Here is a 17,697-nt window from a genome sequence, read left to right as displayed (position 1 = left end):
TCACTTTATTTTTTCTGCTTCTGTTTATTCATCTGCAACTCGAGGGTAATTAATAGTTCCTTCTTGTCTTTGCCGTATGTCTTTGTACCTGGCATAGCTATTGTAATTTCCAAAAGAATGGAAGCAGCAGTGTTTTTAACTTCTCCAGTGGCTGAATCACTGTAAATGCATTCCTTTTGGAGTTAAGTTTAAAACAGGATGGTTCTTTCATAACTCCTGTCAGCCCTTATGATAGTTTTTTGGCAGAGAAGTTCAAAGAACTTCCATCTTATACTTCAGAGCTGGGGAGGAATAAACCTGCTTTTGTGGAATGATATGCTGTTTCTTAACTGTGTAATCTTATTGTAGGTTTTTAAATCTGTTATTAAACAATACAGTAACAACCCCCCTCCTTGCAGGGGGAAGTACTTTAGATGGCTCTAGAATTCCTCGAGGATTTACAATACCACAGGACCTAAGAAAAGTCATGACTAAAAGTAATGCAATTTCTAGATGCTCTCTTGGGTAGAGGAGAATTATGTGTGTTTTTGCTAATAAAAGCATTTTCTGTATAACATGAAATTACCAATTTCTAAGCAAATGTTCATGTTAAGTCTCTAGGAAAATATTTTGTAGTAACCTTTGCTAATTCCAATGGAATTAAGGAAATAACTACTCTTCTGCAGCTTGGTTTAGAAACAACTGAGAATATACTGACAGGTATTACTGTCTTTCTCATGTTTGGCGTAGAGCTCAAGTTGCCATGAACTTTATTTTGTGTGTGGCAGCATATTACTCCCAAAATATTGCTTTAAGAACACTGGGACCGTGATGAGCTCTAAAAATCTATAATTTATTTAATTACAAGGTACTAAAGTAGCGTTTATAGGGATCTGTAACTTTTCTATGAGCTTTTATGTTTATGACAATAAATGAAGCAAAATACCAAAGTATATTACTGTTTAAACAGTTGATGTTCTACTTATTTAAATAAAGGGGAGGGAGGCAGGTGGGCATAACATTCTGTGGCAGTATTGGGAGGGACAGGTTGTTTCTTTGTGGCTCTGGAGAGATGCTAATAATTGCATCTTCTCAAATTGATCTCTCAAAACTAAGTTCTGGAAGGCAGGTGGGAGGGCAACAAACTTTCTCTGTGTCATTTCAGTGCATACAGCAGCTAATAAGTAACTGCTGATAATTCAGTAGGAAAATTCTGTGTTCTTTTATGTAACTCTGAAATCCCAAAGTATCATTCTCTCCTCCAGCAGCTTAGAAAGGAAGATAAGAAGGTAGTGATTTCCCCCACCACCATACCTTTCCTCTGCAGTGTGGTAATTTGTGTGACTTGTTTGATCTGTGCTGTGGAAACGAAAATGCAGATTATAGTAAAATTGTGGTATCCTGGTGAAGTATGGCATCTGTCTTGGAGCTGCCAGAAATTGATGCGTCACTCAAAACAGTAGACTGCATCTGTAGTTGAGGTTTTCTAATGACTTTCTTGTATTGGTCAGAGCAGGCAGCTGAAACTGGCAAAAACTGGTGTAATAATACAATATGTGCCTTGCTGCTTTGTTCATGTTGAATGTAAGCAAGGCCATTTTGTTCTTTTCTCACTGGGTGTTCAAAAAGGCCAACCAAAACTGAAGATGGAGCCTACTAAGAAACTTGCTCTGTTTAGTATGCTTTTTGAGCTAGTGGGAAATAAATGCTTTAGAAATCCCCTCAAAACATATTTTTCCCCAAATGTGTATATGGGTAGTACATAGGATTAAGATACCATTATGACTTTTAGCAAAAGATGACAATTTCTAAATAATTTTATTTGAATAGCAGTCACTTTACTAACTCTCTGAAATAAAGATGAGGTGTGAGCTGAATGCCACAGAGGTTATATGACACTGCAGACAGTAGCAAAAAAATCTAATATTGTGCTGAACTGTGATCAGATTTGTTGATGGTAACATCTATGTTGTGAATGGAAAAATAATTGGATGTTTTAATCGCTTAAGTTTTGAGGTGGAGAACTTTTCCATGCATCTCTGTAGCGCATGGAATGGCAGTCAGATAGATGCAGTAAAAATGTGTGGGATACTAGTAAATAGTAAATAATCAATCTGTCCTGTAGTTGGTGGCTCTAAAATTAACACTTGCCCACAGCAGCATTCACTGGGGCTATGAGTAGCCCAGAACAAGACCTGTGTGTGATGTGAATGTGCAGCTGATTCAAAATTGTTGGGAAGATTGCATTTTGTCTCTTAGCTCTCGGAATTAAGTCACCAAGATCAGAAGATAAAAGCTTAATTATAACATTGGCTGTGAACACTGCCTTTCACAACAGGTAGAGGTTTCTGCTGCTTTCCCTGTCACACCAGACTCTCTCTTACAGCTTTTGAGGAAAGAGACCAAAATACTCCCCATGGTAGTGCCAAGGTCTTCAGATTTCTCTGCCAAGCTTATTCTTCAGTATGATCAGGCATTGCCTTAGTCAGATTTATAGAATATTGAGCTCAGTTTATATTAAAGTATCATCAGTACAGTAGCCCTGTATTTAAAAGACTAAGTGTTAAGTTGTTAGAATTTCTGAAACAGTTGTAAAATCTTGGTATTTTGCTCTAGTGTTTGTCTGGCTCCATATGAAGCTTGTGCATCTTGCTATTAAGTTGTTGTTCACCTGTAGAAGAAAAGTAGCAGGTGCAGCAGGAGGTAGATTTCAGAAAACTAGTGTATGGTTATTGAATACAGGAGCTTCAAAACAGGTACACTGTGGTAGCTAGCAATTGCAGACTGCGATCCATACTTACTTAACAAATGTAAAACCTGACTGCTTGATACTTCCCCCCGCCCCACTTTGTAGAATATCAGCTCACACTGTGGGGGTAGCGACCTGACACCAGCGCTTCCCTGTGCTTTCAGCAGTGTAATTGTGTTGCGTTTGCCTCAAAGCTGATTTGAAACATTAGCATATGATTTGTTAGCCAGCAGAAATGAGGCTTTATGTAACTCACTTAATCGTCAGCTACAGGTTAATTGGCATCACTGTTTAAGATGAATTTAACTCATGTCTCCATTTGTGATGAAACGGGAGTTTCTGCCATGTTAATTACCAAGTGCAGACTAGTCCTTGCATGTCAGGAGTAAATCTAATTTACAGCATGTATAAATTTAAAAAAAAAAGCTGACCTGAAACTTAGTTTTAAAAAAAAAAAAAGTCTTAAAAGTAAATGCCACACAGCTACTCTAAAACTGTATTTGTTTTCATATCTCTTGCTTGATCTTTTTTAGGAATAGAAAGTATGCAAGTCAGGGAAATAAACTGCACTAGGGAATTTTTTTTTCTAGCACACCGAGTCATGTCCAGCGTAAGCCTACAGGTTCTTCTTTCACTTCTTTTTAAGTATCCCTTCTACAAATTCAAATTATATGTGCTGTTGCACCACTAATCTTCTTCTGGTCACTGATGGGGAATATTCAAACAGCTTCCCCTACTCTGATATAACAGCAATTAGACACTGATCAGGGTGTGGGGAGCTCTCGCTTTTCCTGTCTGAGGTTTGTGTTGCCTCGACTGAGGCAGGAGTGGGCTCCCCTTTGTAACCCAGCTGCAGCATGTGAGTGCTCAGGCAGGGCTGTTTGTGGCTGCATTCTATTTGAGCATTAAATGCAGTGTTAAATGTTACAAGGAATCAGTATTTAATGTTTTCATCTGTGACACTTGGACACACATGTTCCAAGGATTAAAAAGCGCATGTGAGCACTGTGAAAAGTTTCCTTTACGGCACTGGCCTGCTGAAAATATTCCTGTGGTGACTGAAAACTGACATTTGCTTTTACAGCTGGATTCATCAGTTTGGGTAGTCCTCTTCCTCTTTATACTTCACTCTTATTTTTTGCAATTCCGTATGTGCCTGTATTCTAGGCCAGTAGAAGGCTTCCCAGCACAGAGTACGTGTTCCATGTAATAATGTGTTCTTATTGCCGTTTTTGTCTTATCCAGAATGATTCCTCACCGTGTTTTAATTTTATCTACAGATTCCTTTTTATTTTGTCATTTCATAGGAACCTCCAGAAGTTAAGTCTCTTTGGGGATATAAGCATTTTGCAGCAACATGGAAGTATATCAAATACATACCTCGGCAAGGTTGACCCCGATGGCAAGAAGATTAAGCAGTAAGTTATAGCTGTAAATTAGCAAATACGTTAAAATAATAAAAACATGTAACAGAACATGGATTTTCATGCCTGGAATACATGACTGAGCAAGTTTTAAGTTTTTTAATAGGATGAGAATCTAAATTTGTAAATTGAGTTGATTTCTGTTCCTGCTATTTACATAAAATAGTTTGGTTTTTGTGGCTTCCCCTCCCCCTTCTTAGCAGGGTGAGAATCCTTTCTTTCCTCTTTTCATTGTGTTCTAGAAACAATATTATGGTAATGGCACAAAAGAGGAGGAGGGATGGGGGTTGTTACCAGCACCTCTACAATTGCTGTACATGAAAAAATTAGAAAAGGAAGTAATCTCTTGTATTTCACAAGAACTGAGAACATGTAGCAAGTAAACTTGAAAGAGAACATAAACAACTTAAAATATTTTAAGTTGCATCTCAAAACTAGGTTATGTATTTGCAGAATTCCTGGAAGATCATAGCTCAGAATGTGCTTGTTTAGTTCTGAGGTGTATTTTAGCTTGCCATAATTGCATTCCGGCACAGTCCTCAAATGCTTGTAGTCAGAATAGCTAGTTCTTCTTCTTTGGAAAAGGTTAAATACAATGTAAAAAGCTACTGACTTGTGGAATAAATTACCACAAAAGGAGTGATGCCAAGTTAACTATTTTAGCAGTTCTGCTAAGACTTTTCATATAGATAAAACCTGAATACCATGATTTTAATTTGTGTCAGTTTAAACATCTTTCTCCCAGTAGCTTGGGAGTGGAATAAGTGCAGCTGCTCTAAATCTTTGCTATTATTTTTTAGAGTGGTTTTAGAACTAGTGTAGGTATATGATCAGATCAATGTATGTATGCGAGCACAGCCACGAAACTAAATGTTTGGTCCTGACTTACATTTTTAAGACTGCAAATACAGATGTGTCACATACTGTGTCTTTCTAATCCATTTGGTTCAGAATGCAGAACTTAGAGCTATTTGGGATTCTATTTAACATATGTACTGTATTGCTCTGTGCAGGTGAAAGGTTGATTAGGTAAAAGCTCATTTTTTTTAATATCCTTTGTGGTGAAAACAGATATATAATAAAATCTTTGCCAAGGGGCTTAAAGAGAGTCAGCAAAGCAGATGTTTACTCAGCTGAGTGCACGGTTAAATGTTTCTTCAAACAAGTAACAAAATAAGTATGCACATTTCAGAGCCATAAACCATTCAAAACCCATTATCTAATTTGAAGTTAGTCTTTTAGGTGAATATTGACCTTCGTACATTTTGAAATGAGTATAAATGCTACCACTTTTTTGTTTGGTTGCTTTTGGTGGGTTTTTTTTTCCTAGAATAAAATAATATATTTGTGACCTGCTAGTCCTTTTCTCAGTTAAAGGCAAGCTGGCAGTATTTTATTCAGCGTTCTCAAGTTCAACAGCAGTAGCAGCAGATTTACTTACGGCTTCTTAGTGTTGTCTTTTGCACTCGGGGTTTGCAGCAGTTACAAAACATGGATACTGATAACTAAGACTGAAAGATATTGAGCAACCTTTGGAGACAGCGTTGCTGGTAGTGGAGGATTTTTGGAACCTGTGTGGTGCTAAACCTTACTAACTGTTTCAGGAACTTCCTGCAATTCAAGCAGTCAGGGAAGAAAATGTGACGCTTCTCTAAGTCTGTGGCATTGAGCTGGGTGTAGCAGACTGCGGGCTGAATCTCAGCTAGCACACAGCCATTAGGATGCTCCCTCAGGTTGAAACTAAGGCTTGTTCTGAGGGAGAGGAAGCTTTGGATTGTGTTTTCAAAACCATACTTTTGCAGTGATCAGTATGGGTTCGTAATGCTTGTTAGCATATGTGTCCCTGGTTGCTTTCTAAAGTTCTCTTTACAACTCAGTTCCTTAGTACTGGGAAGATCAGCATAAACAATACAATTTGTCTTGAGTTGAAAAAAGGGTAGTTGCTTAAAGTTTTGGCTTTCTGAAATCTGCTTCCCATGATTGATCCATGTGGTTCAGATAGTTTGGTTTCTGAAAGAACCAGTTTAGCCTCCGTTATTAAACAAAACATTTTGATTAATAGTCTTTAATTAAACAAATGGGCCCCACATGGACCTTAGTAATATGTTTGTTTCCTGTCCAGGGCCATCGATGTGCTTCAGTACTGGTCAGAACTGTTTTTTAGGCTGAAACAGTAACTCAGCCAGTCTGGTCAAGCTTTGGTCTGTCCTCTGGCTGAAAGTGCCATTTGGGGCATTTGTTGTGAAAGTTATTTGAGTTTTTTATTTTTTAAATAGTTTGCTCCAGTATATAATTTGTAGGCTTGAGATTGGTGGTGAACATCCCATAATTGCTGCTTACAGGGAGCAAAGGGGACTGATTAAGTACGCTTGTTGAGCCATCACTGGGTTATGTTGCTTTCTTGCATGTGCTGAGCTCTGCTGATGTTTTGTGTTATACTTACTAAACTATGCTTGAACTTCAGCTTCAGAAGCGAGCTTTAAGACAACGGTGTGTAAGTCAGGATGAATGTTGTGCTACATGCTAGGGAGTTGAAGCAAAAGTTAATGTCTTAATAAAGTAGGTGTTAATTCACAAGAATTTACTTTGTGTCTCAATTTCTGGAACACAGTTCAAACTATTTTTGCAAACTCCAGTTAGATGCAGTCTGTTCATGAAAAATAGGATGTGCATAAGAATTTGCAAGGGAGGAAAAACCCCTTCTAAGGTGTTTGAAAACTTTATTTGAAATATGTTAAAACTAATGGCATGTGGTTTATATTGCGCTTCCTGTCAGGCCTTCAAGTATTAAAAACAATCCAAAAGTGATCACTGTTAAATATTCTCTATTGTCATGTTTGATCTCTTTTTATAAATTGGCAAAAAACTTCGGGAAAGTGGCTGGAAAATTTTCTTAGGACTTAAGGGTTGGTAGACTATCAGCACGAACCTAAATACTTGTATAAATACTTCAGTGCCTGCACTAAAAAGTTGGTGCGTAGATAGCATTAAATCACTATCTCTCTTTAAAAGTTATTTAGTGCAATTCCTCCAGGAGAGAAAACCCACCCTACAGCCACAGAGTTCTGTATCATATTCCTTTTAATTAAGTTGGGCAAGTACTAGAGCAGTGATCTTCTAAGCTTAGATGTTGAAATTGTATCAGAAGCACAATTTAAACAGAATTTTAGTGCAGTGAGGTATACAGATGGTAGTATTCTACTGAGCATCTCAAAATTGATTTGTCATCTTTTCAATTGTTCCACCAAATATTACAAGCACTATTAAGGTTGACTACTTGGACAATTACAAAATAAATTCTACCATTGCTGCAACCATTACAGCACCTTTCATAGATGTGGATGGAGAGAGGCAGGAGTGAAGAATCTTTGCTTGTTGGAAGAAATTAGAGAGATTCCTCTGGTAGAGCCCTTTTCTTTGGGGGATTGTCAGAGAACCTGTCTTCAATTAAAACGTTGTCAGGAATAATTATGAAAGAAACATTGCCAATATCAAACAGGGCTCATCTGAACTGTAAAAGAATTTAGGAATAAAATAGCAAAACTACACTATCTATGACTCCTGACCTGTTGTTTAAAATTGTGTCTAATATGTGTTGCAGTTGCCAGTCCTCAGTTGAAAAAAAAACATATTCAGAGAAGATCTGGAAGAACTGAAGTCTAAACCTGATGACTGTGCTAGGCAAAACCTTGGGAACTATTCTGGGGTGTATAATAGATAAATGCAATAACCACACCAGCTTTTCCATTTACAAAGAGAAGCCAGGCCTTGCAAGCTCAGTATGTTTTTAGAAGGAAGAAAGCACATACAGGCGAGGGAGAGGATGAATACGGACTTGCAGAGGGAGAAGATGAATAAGGATTGATCTTTTTTAACTTTCTTACAACAGAAGGATTATGGGGCATCAAACGTAGTAGGGGATGGGTTCAGAGCAAGCAAGAAGAGGGGAGAATCACACTGCAGAGATCTTTATTATTGGATGTTACAGTTCCTAAAGGCTTATTTGGCTCAAAGTGGAACCTGGATAAATGTGTAGAAGTGAGTTCCCTGGGGGTTACTAAATACAGAAAGCCACCTCTGGCTCAGGAGGTCCGAGTTACAGATTTTTGGAAACGAGGGAGATATTTGAGAAATATCCCTACATGCTTTCCTTGTTCTGTTGCATTTCTTAAGGTGTTAGTGTTTCTCTGCTCTCAGTCAGGATACTGGGCTAAATAAGCCTTTCATTTTGTCTGGACTTTGTCTCAATTAAAGATGCGTGGATGAGAATAACAACTTTGTAACATTGTTTTGCTCAGATGTATAAAGTATACAGGTACTCGTAACAATAAAGGAAAAAGTGTTCTGTGCAAAACATCACCTGATTTCAGGCACAAAGATCTCTGCTAATTTTGTACTGGAGGTGTGTACATCTTATTTCTGGACATTTCATGGAACTGTCATAGCCTGGCTCAACTGCTTCACTTCGGAGCTGAACTTTCCTTCTGACTGACCAGGGTTTGAGATCAAATGCTCATCTATACGTGTCCTAGAATGCACGTGCTCAAAGAACACTTGTAATTTGGATAGGAAGACTCTTTTGGGCCTTAGCAGCTGTGGGATAAGGCTGGAGAAATACTTATTTGGAGAAAGTTTGTAGAGTTTGACTGTAGTGTTTGAATTTAGCATTCAAAAATCTTAAAATACTTTTGTTGCCTACTTGAATTAAATATCTAACTTAAAGAACATCCCTTCATTAAAAAAAAAAAGGAGTAGGAGAGATGGGATGCATCAGGAAAAGTGCATAATAATCATTCAGTGTAATAAATGGCATAAGGATTCTGATAGTGCCAAAATCACCTGCCACTGATAATCCAAGATTGAAATGTTCCCAAGTCCAAGTTGTTTTGATAAAACTTGAACCTGTTGACACTTGAAAATCAAGTTAGCTGTACCTTTGGAATTATTTAAAGAATTTTTTTTGTGTATGTTTGTTCTTTACCCTTAATAAGCAAAGTCAAGCAGGTATTTTCACATCATTCTAACTTGTGCTCCAAGTCAAGTTTCTGCCACCTTTAATGGAAAATTATTTTGTTTTTTTACACATTGAATTTGCAGTTCTGGAGAGGTGAGCAAATACAAAAAGCTGTTTTTAAAAGCAAGAGTCGTGTTTTAAAAGCATTACCCGTTTTCTTATTTGCATAACCTTAAAATATATGTGGGAGGGTGTTAAATACGTGCTGTAAAATACATGAAATGCAGGTTCATAGTGTGCCACTGTTTTTGAAAGACAAAGTATATAATTTTTCTCAAGATAGTTTACATTATAACCTTTTAAGTGCAGTGAAGGTTAAATTGCTGTGGAAGATCTGCAGAGTCGGGTTCTGACATTTGTAGTTCACAAGAACCCTAATAGCATTTTCTGCAAAATAAGGCCATAAATGAAAGAATAATAATTATTGAATTATAAAATAGATTGGTATGGAATTGGTAAGACTAAACCATGTTTAATAGGATCATTGTCTGTTTTGTTTACTTGCAGAATCCAGCAGCTGTTTGAAGAGATATTAGGCAATAGCAGGCAATTGAAATGGCTGTCTTGTGGGTTTATGCTGCAAATAGTAACTCCCACATCATTGTCCTCCTTATCAAACCCCATAGCCAACACCATGGAACATCTGAGTTTACTGGACAACCACATCCCTGGTAATACCACTCTTATCACTGCGGTTGAGTTGGAGCGCTTTGTGAATCTGCGTTCGCTCGCTTTGGATTTCTGTGATTTTACAGCTGAAATGGCGAGAGTCCTGGCTGACAGCAACCATGTGCCTTTGCATCGACTGTCTCTCCTGGTCCACAGTGTTTCCATAATGCACAAGTCATTGGACAGTATGCCAGAAGATGAGAACTGGAAGGCGCTGACTCGCAACAGCACTAATCTTCGGGTCTATATAATGGCTTTTGATGTCAAGAGTGATGATATGCTAAGGATTCTTAAGCCCAGTATCCCCCTAGAGAGGATTCACTTTGACAGCTACATCACTTGTGTTTCAGGGGCTGTTGTTGACCTCATATCCAGGCAGTATGACAAGTTCCTCACTCATTTTATACTAATGAATGATGTGATAGATATGTCTGGCTTCCCAGATCTTAGCGACAACCGGAATGAAGACCCACTTGTCTTATTAGCCTGGAGGTGCACAAGACTCTCCCTCCTAGCTGTTCATGGTAGGTAATGCATTTCACTGCCATAGTATGTGATTTTGAAATACTTACAACACTGCAGCCTTTCTAATCATAACGTGTTTTAGTGGAGTGGTGTTCAAAAGCTCTGCTGCACGGTTGCTATATATGCTGTTGTACCTTATACTGGTATTTTCATGTTTGAAAATGTAAAGGTGTTTATTGTGCATGAGTTCTAAACATACTTGTGGCTTACTAACTTCTGTTGAGAAGTCACAGGATTATATTAGATGGCTCACAGAAATCAGGATAACTGGGAATTGAGCATTCCAGGAGGCTTATCCTGACAATGGTCTGCACTGTGCAAGTTCTACCAGGTGGCTGGTTATGTGCATGTGAACCCTGAAAACACTTGCTGTTTTACTGTGAGCTCTCGTGCTGGCACGGTCAGATGATTGTGCTTCCTGTTTGTAAATAACATGGGTTAAGTGCCCCAAGACTGAGGGGAGGAAGTCTGTTACCAGTTTGGTAAGACTTTGCCAGCAGATGAAGGCTGAAAAATATAATGTGGAGGAGATGGCCTCACTGAGTGCATTGGTTTCACCAGTAATACCAGAGCTAGATTTATCCCATCTATTTATTTGGCATATAATTGCAGATAATTTTAAAAAAAAGTGAATTTGTATTCAGCTCTGTTATCAGTACAGTACTTTGCTAGAAGTTACAGTTGTTGGGCAAATTTTAGGGCACCTGAAGCTGAAATAATGCCAGATAGTTCCTTTTGTTTGTGCTGGAATCAGCTTACCAAGACCAAGCTTGGCGATGCATGAGTGAGTTAAGTGATGACTCCAGGAGTCAATGCCAGTTTCCTCAGACTGCTTGGGGGAGTGCAGCTCCAGTCATTCAGCACAAACAGGAGAAACCTTCAGCAGTGAAGGTTGTACATCATATGTTCAGGTTTCTGTTGGTCAAAGTCAGGAGGTCCTGCTGTGTTTGCTAGAAAGAGTTTTTGCACTGTCTTCTACTGAAAAATCATGGGAGGGGGGGAGGGGGGGGATCAATTCAACTCTCTCCTTTATGGTTTCCAGATCTGACAGACTTTGGATACTGACATATAACCTTACCACTCTAAATACAGGTTTTAGCAGTTTCTTTTAGCATTTGGATACAAGTTTGATGACCTATAAAAAAAAAAAAATACATTACCTTAAACTATACTCCTACTACAAGGAAGTCCTCTAATATATTAAAAAGATGGTAAAATATCTGAACATAAGCTAGTGTAAGTATAATTTAATATCAGTGGATGTCTGTTCAGTAGAAGGTATTAGTCTGTGCTGAGCATTGGGAAGCCAAATGCCTTCTACAGTTCTGTCCAGCAAATGGTTGTTGCTGCATCTTCTTTCTTGGGAGAGATGCTGTGTGTACCTGGGGGAGAGAATGGCCAGATACCACCCTTGCTCTAATGCTGGGATTCAGATTCTTTCCCCTTCTTTTCTCCCCTCCTTGCAGCAGGAGCTAGCTAAGCTGCTTATAAGTGCCTCCTGATCTATTTTAAGCTGTGAATATGACTTCTGTGGTACTATAGCATAAACATCCTTTTTCTAGAGTAGCAATTGTGAGAAGAACATGACTAGGAAGAAAGGTCTAGAATGCTGTGATGCTTCAGTACAGCATCTTAGCCTCATGCTTGTATTTTCTGAGGTTTACCAAATAATGGCTTCTGGCATCACTTGTCATATTCTTCATGATACTATCAAGCTTCCTTCAGGAGAAAATGGTGGTTTTGTTCAAGGTGCCATAATTTGCTTTATATGGAAGGGCTCAGGTTTCTTCTGCTGTCTCCTAAGTGGTTATTCTGCAGTTACCAGTACTTCTCAAGTTGCTTTTTTGTTTGTTTGTTTATTTGTTTTTCCTTGTTTGCTATTAGTTTGCTCTGAAAAAGGCTTTAATTTACATGTAGTTTTGGCTGCCACTTGTCACTGACCAAAAGAGGAGGGGGAAAACATACCTTAAGGGCACTCTTTTTCCTTGGGTGCCTTGAAATTGTCTTCTGTCTTTTGTGGGAAGTCATACCATCTTTCCACCAAGGTTGCAGAGGAAAGCTGATCGAAGGATATTAAATACATTCTTGCAGAATGAGGGAAGGGTGTGAAGAGTGTGTGGTCATTTGGGATGAGATGGGGACAATAGGATAGTTGTGGCATGATCTGGCACTGTACATAAAAAACACAACCCATTTATGGGAGCTTAAGCCTTTTTTTTTTTTCCCTTTCTTCCTTAAGAGGAGGATGTTTCATGTGGATTTGCCAGATTTTGTGCCATAAACGTACTGTGTTACCTATGAGAGTCTCAGTTTTACTCTGTCCATGAGCAAAACTAAAGTTGAAGTTTTTACTAGCAAGGAAAAACAAATTATGATGTGCCCATGGTAAACTTGTTGTTCAGTGATACTTGTGGTGAAGGGATCATTCCCTGTTACCTCTGAATACTTAGATGTGTAGAGGCTTTTTGGCTGCTGGAAGGTTACTGAGAAACTTCAGGCAAAGCCTTTGAAAGGAGAGTTAATTTAAAGTGAGATTAAGTTGAGAATAAGATGGTTGTTCCAGAACATAGAGGATCTGCCTGTGAAAAGTTAGAGTGAAAGAAAGCCATATACCTGAACCACAAGGACGGTACAGGAGACATAACTGAAGTTGTTGTTCCCTTTATTCTTGCACTTTCTGCCCAGGATTTCTTTAGTAAGTTCCTTTACGATGAAGGTAACTGGAAGGTGTTGTGAGCTCCTTCAAATCCGGACAGGGGAAAGTCATCGTACAGGTGGAATTTTCCATTGAGTTTAATGTCCTACAGCCTTGTTGACAGCTTCATCATCTGTGGACGGTTGTGCTGGAGGTGAAGTATCAGCAGATGGAAATTGTGAGAATTCATGAATTCCCAATGGTTAATATACCAGAAATGAGCCATGGAGACGTGTGCAGGCTTCTCTGTTAAAGACCTACCTTGAGCAACATGTTTGCAGGAAACCTTAGAGACAAGTGGTAGGAAAAAGTGAAAGAAAACAGAATGAAAGTGCCCCTTCCTTTATCACTTTTACATCAGTTTTCTTAATTCTTTAACTAGCCGTCCTATTTTGATACATGACGATGTAGAGCATGTTAGCAGCATTGCTGAACACCAAACCGCGGTTAGTTTTTATTTCTCAGCAGCTTAACTTTCCCAGTTCACATACTGTGCAGACTGCAGCTTTACTTGGAATCTAAGTGGGTGTCTCACCAGGAGGCTTAGCACCTGTGAGAGTCATAGAATCAGAAAGGTTTGGGTTGGAAGGGACCTTTAAAGGCCATCTAGTCCAACCCCCCTGCAGTGAGCAGGGACATCTTCAACCAGATCAAGTTGCTCAGAGCCCCATCAAGTCTGACCTTGAATGTTTCCAGGGTTGGGGCTTCTACCACATCTCTGGGCAACCTGTTCCAATGATCTACCACCGTCATATTGAAGATTTTTTTATAATATCCAACCTAAATCTGCCCTTTTCTAGTTTAACACCATTACCCCTCGTCCTATCGCTGCATGCCCTTGTGAACAGTTCTTCCCCAGCTTTCTTACAGGCACCTTTCAGGTACTGGAAGGCTGCTGTAAGGTCCTCCTGGAGCCTTCTCTTCTCCAGGCTGAACAACCCCAACTCTCTCAGCCTGTCCACATAGCAGAGGTGCTCCAGCCCTCGGATCATTTTTGTGGCCCCCTCTGGACTCACTCCAACAGGTACATGTCCCTCTTGTGTTGAGGGCTCCAAAACTGGACGCAGTATTCCAGGTGAGGTCTCACCAGAGCAGAGTAGAGGGACAGAATCACCTCTCTCGATCTGCTGGCCATGATGTCGATGAAGGCAGAAAGGAGCCTTTCCTTTAGCAGTGGAAGGGCTGAGTTGGCAGAGCTCCCAAAAAGGCAAGTTCCCAGCTCATCTGTGGTTTGCCTCTGTATAAGGAGGAGCTCAGCATTTGCCTTAGCCAGGGTACAGAAAGCTAACAGGTAACTGAGCTGGGGAGTACCTGTTTTTAAAGAGGGATGCCAATAGACTCTAACAGGAAGAGAAGGAAGCTTCATAATTATCTTTAATCTCAGAATAATAAGATACATGTAGATTTATTTATTTTTTTTTTTACACTGGTCTGACCTATTTCCTGCAGAGGCTTCTTGGTTTGTAGTGTTTGGGGTTTTTTTTACCTCTAATGCAACAAAAGCAAACTTTAAATTTTTTTCTAGCACAAGCAGTTTTTAGACAGTCCTTTTATACATTTGCTGAAAATAATTGATTGCTCACTTTTTTTCATTCTATTAACTTATGCTATGTATTAGATCACAGAGGGTTTGAAATTGTAGATATAACTTAACCAGGAGTAAAGAAGTCCACTTTTCTACAAATAGTAAAGAAATTAGATCTAGAAAAGCTTGATCAAATTACCTGAAATAGTTTTGATACTTCCTTATTCAGAATATAAAAATGGGGCTTTACTACTTGCAGCCAAAAGAAAAAATAAACTATAGGGGAATTCTGCCAGATGGAAGATGACAAAATAGTTCGAAAAGGATGTTGAGATGCTCTGGTATTAAGTACTTCAGTGAAAAAAATGCCTTGTAGGAAAATGACATAGCAACTTTCTTTTTTTCCTCTAGGTTACACAGTTTGGGCTCATAATCTCATTGCCATTGCTCGTCTTCGTGGCTCTGACCTGAAAGTTCTCGAAGTCACAGAAGAAAGCATTGATTTCGACCAAGGAGAACTGGCTGATCAGGATGTGGATCCAGTACACAATCTCATTGAGCAAGTATCTCTCGGATTGGGTCGACCTTGGCACGCAGTCATGGACATAGAGCTGCTCAGTGTCTTCACTGAGCCAACCCGTCACTTTTACAGAGAGATGCAGAGCTTCAGTGAAGGCATTTAGCTCCTTATTTACAATTCCTGTGGTTACATATGCAAGTAGGGTCCTATTATGTTTTTTCAGTAGCGTGAATTAACCCCTTTTGTGCTGTGTTTAATCAGTATTAGCTATATAGAATTATATATGTGTATTCTACTTCTTGATCAAAGAACGTAGTCGGGTATTGGTTTAGAAGCTGAAAGTGGCAGTGTTTAGGGTTTTCACGGTTAATGGACTTGTCTACCAAACCTTGGAGATACAGCCAAGGGCTGTCTGAGGTTGCCGGCTAACTTTACTTTTATTGAGTAACTGCATTTTGAATGATTTTACTGTTATATCGGAGTTCTGTGCTCAGGAGACAACTCTTTTAAATACCCATATCCATAGCCCAGTGGATTTCTGTGCTGTCATTGTGTGCTTAATCTGGTCGCATGCTGCTTAATAGGCTTAAAGGAAAAGAAGTCTATCCAGGGCTGTTCCTTGTAAGACTCTCACCTTGCTTTATTGCACGTGCAGATTCTGAAGCATGACTTAGAGCCATTCTCAGCTTTTCCTAGCTGGTAAGTGGTGGTGTGAAACACTAGCTGTTCAGGTACCTGCACTTGCAGATTCACTCCATAAGCTGTAGTCTTTTGGATTCTTTGCAAACTCGTCCTCGTTTATTCTCATGTTCCATCATCTTCCTTAAAAGTTAGCTTTGGGCCAAAGTTTAAAAGAAAAAACCAAGAACGTGCACTCCGATGAGGTAAAAACATAACAGTGAAAGCTTCAGTACAAAGGTATACACCTGCAAACAAACATTAGTCGTGAAATCCCTAGCAACCAAGTCACTGGATTTTCTCTGTCAGCGCCTGTGTCAGCTGCCAAAGAATAGATTAAAAACGAAGAAGTGCCCACATGCTGGCAGGGGCAGGCCAACTTCTGGCCAGCCAGATACTGCTAGATTGTAATATATAAGGTCGAATTTCGACCTGTGGTACACAGCTGTGCTGTGGCTCAGTCAGCAACCTCAGAACTCTTAACAAACATGCACCTGTTTCACTGTGAATAGTGAATGTAAAGGAAGGAAAGGAAACAAATACAAAGCTTGTTCTATCACAGGTATGAGCTGCTATGATGCATGAAGAACATTCCATGAAGTATGTTTTAAAATCTTGTTATATCTGAGAGGCTTTAAAAGCCGATTTAACTGTTTCAGGGCAACCGCGGTACAGACGTGGTCTCTGTGAGACTTCCACCTGACCCCAGTTTTAAGTGGTACGAATGTTGTGCATTTAATGTTTAAAGGACAGTCTGCAATAATAAAGTAAGTGGCCAACGTGGGTGCCCAGCAGTGCTGAGACCTGGCTGCTATATTGTAAGCTTTGGAAAACACAATTTATGCAACAGATGTCCAGATATGATTCTATTTATGGAAAAAGTTTATATGTGTTTTACAAATGGTTTTACCATCTTATATTAAAATGACCTTTTGACAGGTGTGCGCTGTTTTGTCTCCAGTGAGCACATACCATGCGGATTTTATATGTACATCAGTAGAGTGAATCCACTGGCACAGTGTGTGTAAATGCCAGATGTGGTGAGATTTTATCTTATAAATGTGATCAGATAAAAAAAAAAAACTCCTGACAGAAAATGTAAGGAAACCAGCTGAATGTTTGAATTGATGACTGATGTTGTATGGTTTATGTTAAATGTATATTCTTTTAATCAATGAATAAAGCATTAAAAATTGATCACTGTATAAAATATTTTATTGTATCAGCATGAAGACTTTTAGAGTTAAATCACAACATCGTTCATAAGCTGTGTATAACTGGTAGCTCCCATTGTGTTTAGGTCAACAAGAGTCTAAAATAAGTCGTACAGTAATTTTTTTTTTTAAATTTGGCTGAATTTTGTCAACATTTTTTGGGGGGGAGGTTTGGAGGAAGGGGAAGGATGCTTTGCTAAAGATCAGACTATCAGACCAGTTAGCACAAACAGTATATCATATGACTTATTAGACTGATACAGTAAACTGTGGATTGTAGACTATAGAAAACTATTTTTGAGAAATTCCTGCATCCGTTGCAATTGTTTAAATCAAAATCTAATGTGCTCAAGAAAAATGTGTAGTACTTCTTTGGTGTCCCACTATTAAATAGATTATGAATACCTGCAATGCTTCGGTTTGACGTTTTATCTGTACTCGGAGTACGACGTAGCTGTGCATTGTGAATGAACACTGCAGATGTCTGGTACGCTGTCGAAGAGCTGCCGTGCCCGGCAGTGGCTGATTGTGCTGTGAGAATTGGCGGAGTGGCTGTTTGGCGTGTGTGTGCCAAGCACAGGTTTCATTTGACCTTCTGAACTTCATTTTATGGCTGTCCAAGCTGCTACCAAGCATGAGAATTGCTCTGCTGCTTGTTTAAGCAGTCTCCAAGACCACCCAGATTTGGTAAGCAGGATCATTTTA

At 39.1% G+C, this 17,697-nt stretch overlaps 1 protein-coding gene across 1 annotated transcript; it reads left to right on the top strand.

Moving 5' to 3' along the window:
• Positions 1–4,035: 4,035 nt before the first annotated feature.
• On the top strand, positions 4,036–17,392 carry FBXO33 (F-box protein 33; the record flags this gene model as incomplete). The annotated part of the gene is made up of 3 exons (XM_010174309.2): positions 4,036–4,146; positions 9,674–10,359; positions 14,992–17,392. Coding segments are annotated over 3 exons (1,069 nt in total), but the record flags the coding sequence as incomplete, so codon positions are not given.
• Between the last annotated feature and the right edge of the window lie 305 nt (positions 17,393–17,697).

This window comes from Antrostomus carolinensis, unplaced genomic scaffold (assembly GCF_000700745.2).
Source record: "Antrostomus carolinensis isolate BGI_N321 unplaced genomic scaffold, ASM70074v2 scaffold3988, whole genome shotgun sequence".
Lineage (NCBI taxonomy): Eukaryota > Metazoa > Chordata > Aves > Caprimulgiformes > Caprimulgidae > Antrostomus > Antrostomus carolinensis.
The sequence above is the reverse complement of the archived record's forward strand: the minus strand, read 5'-3'. Positions and strand labels throughout refer to the sequence as shown.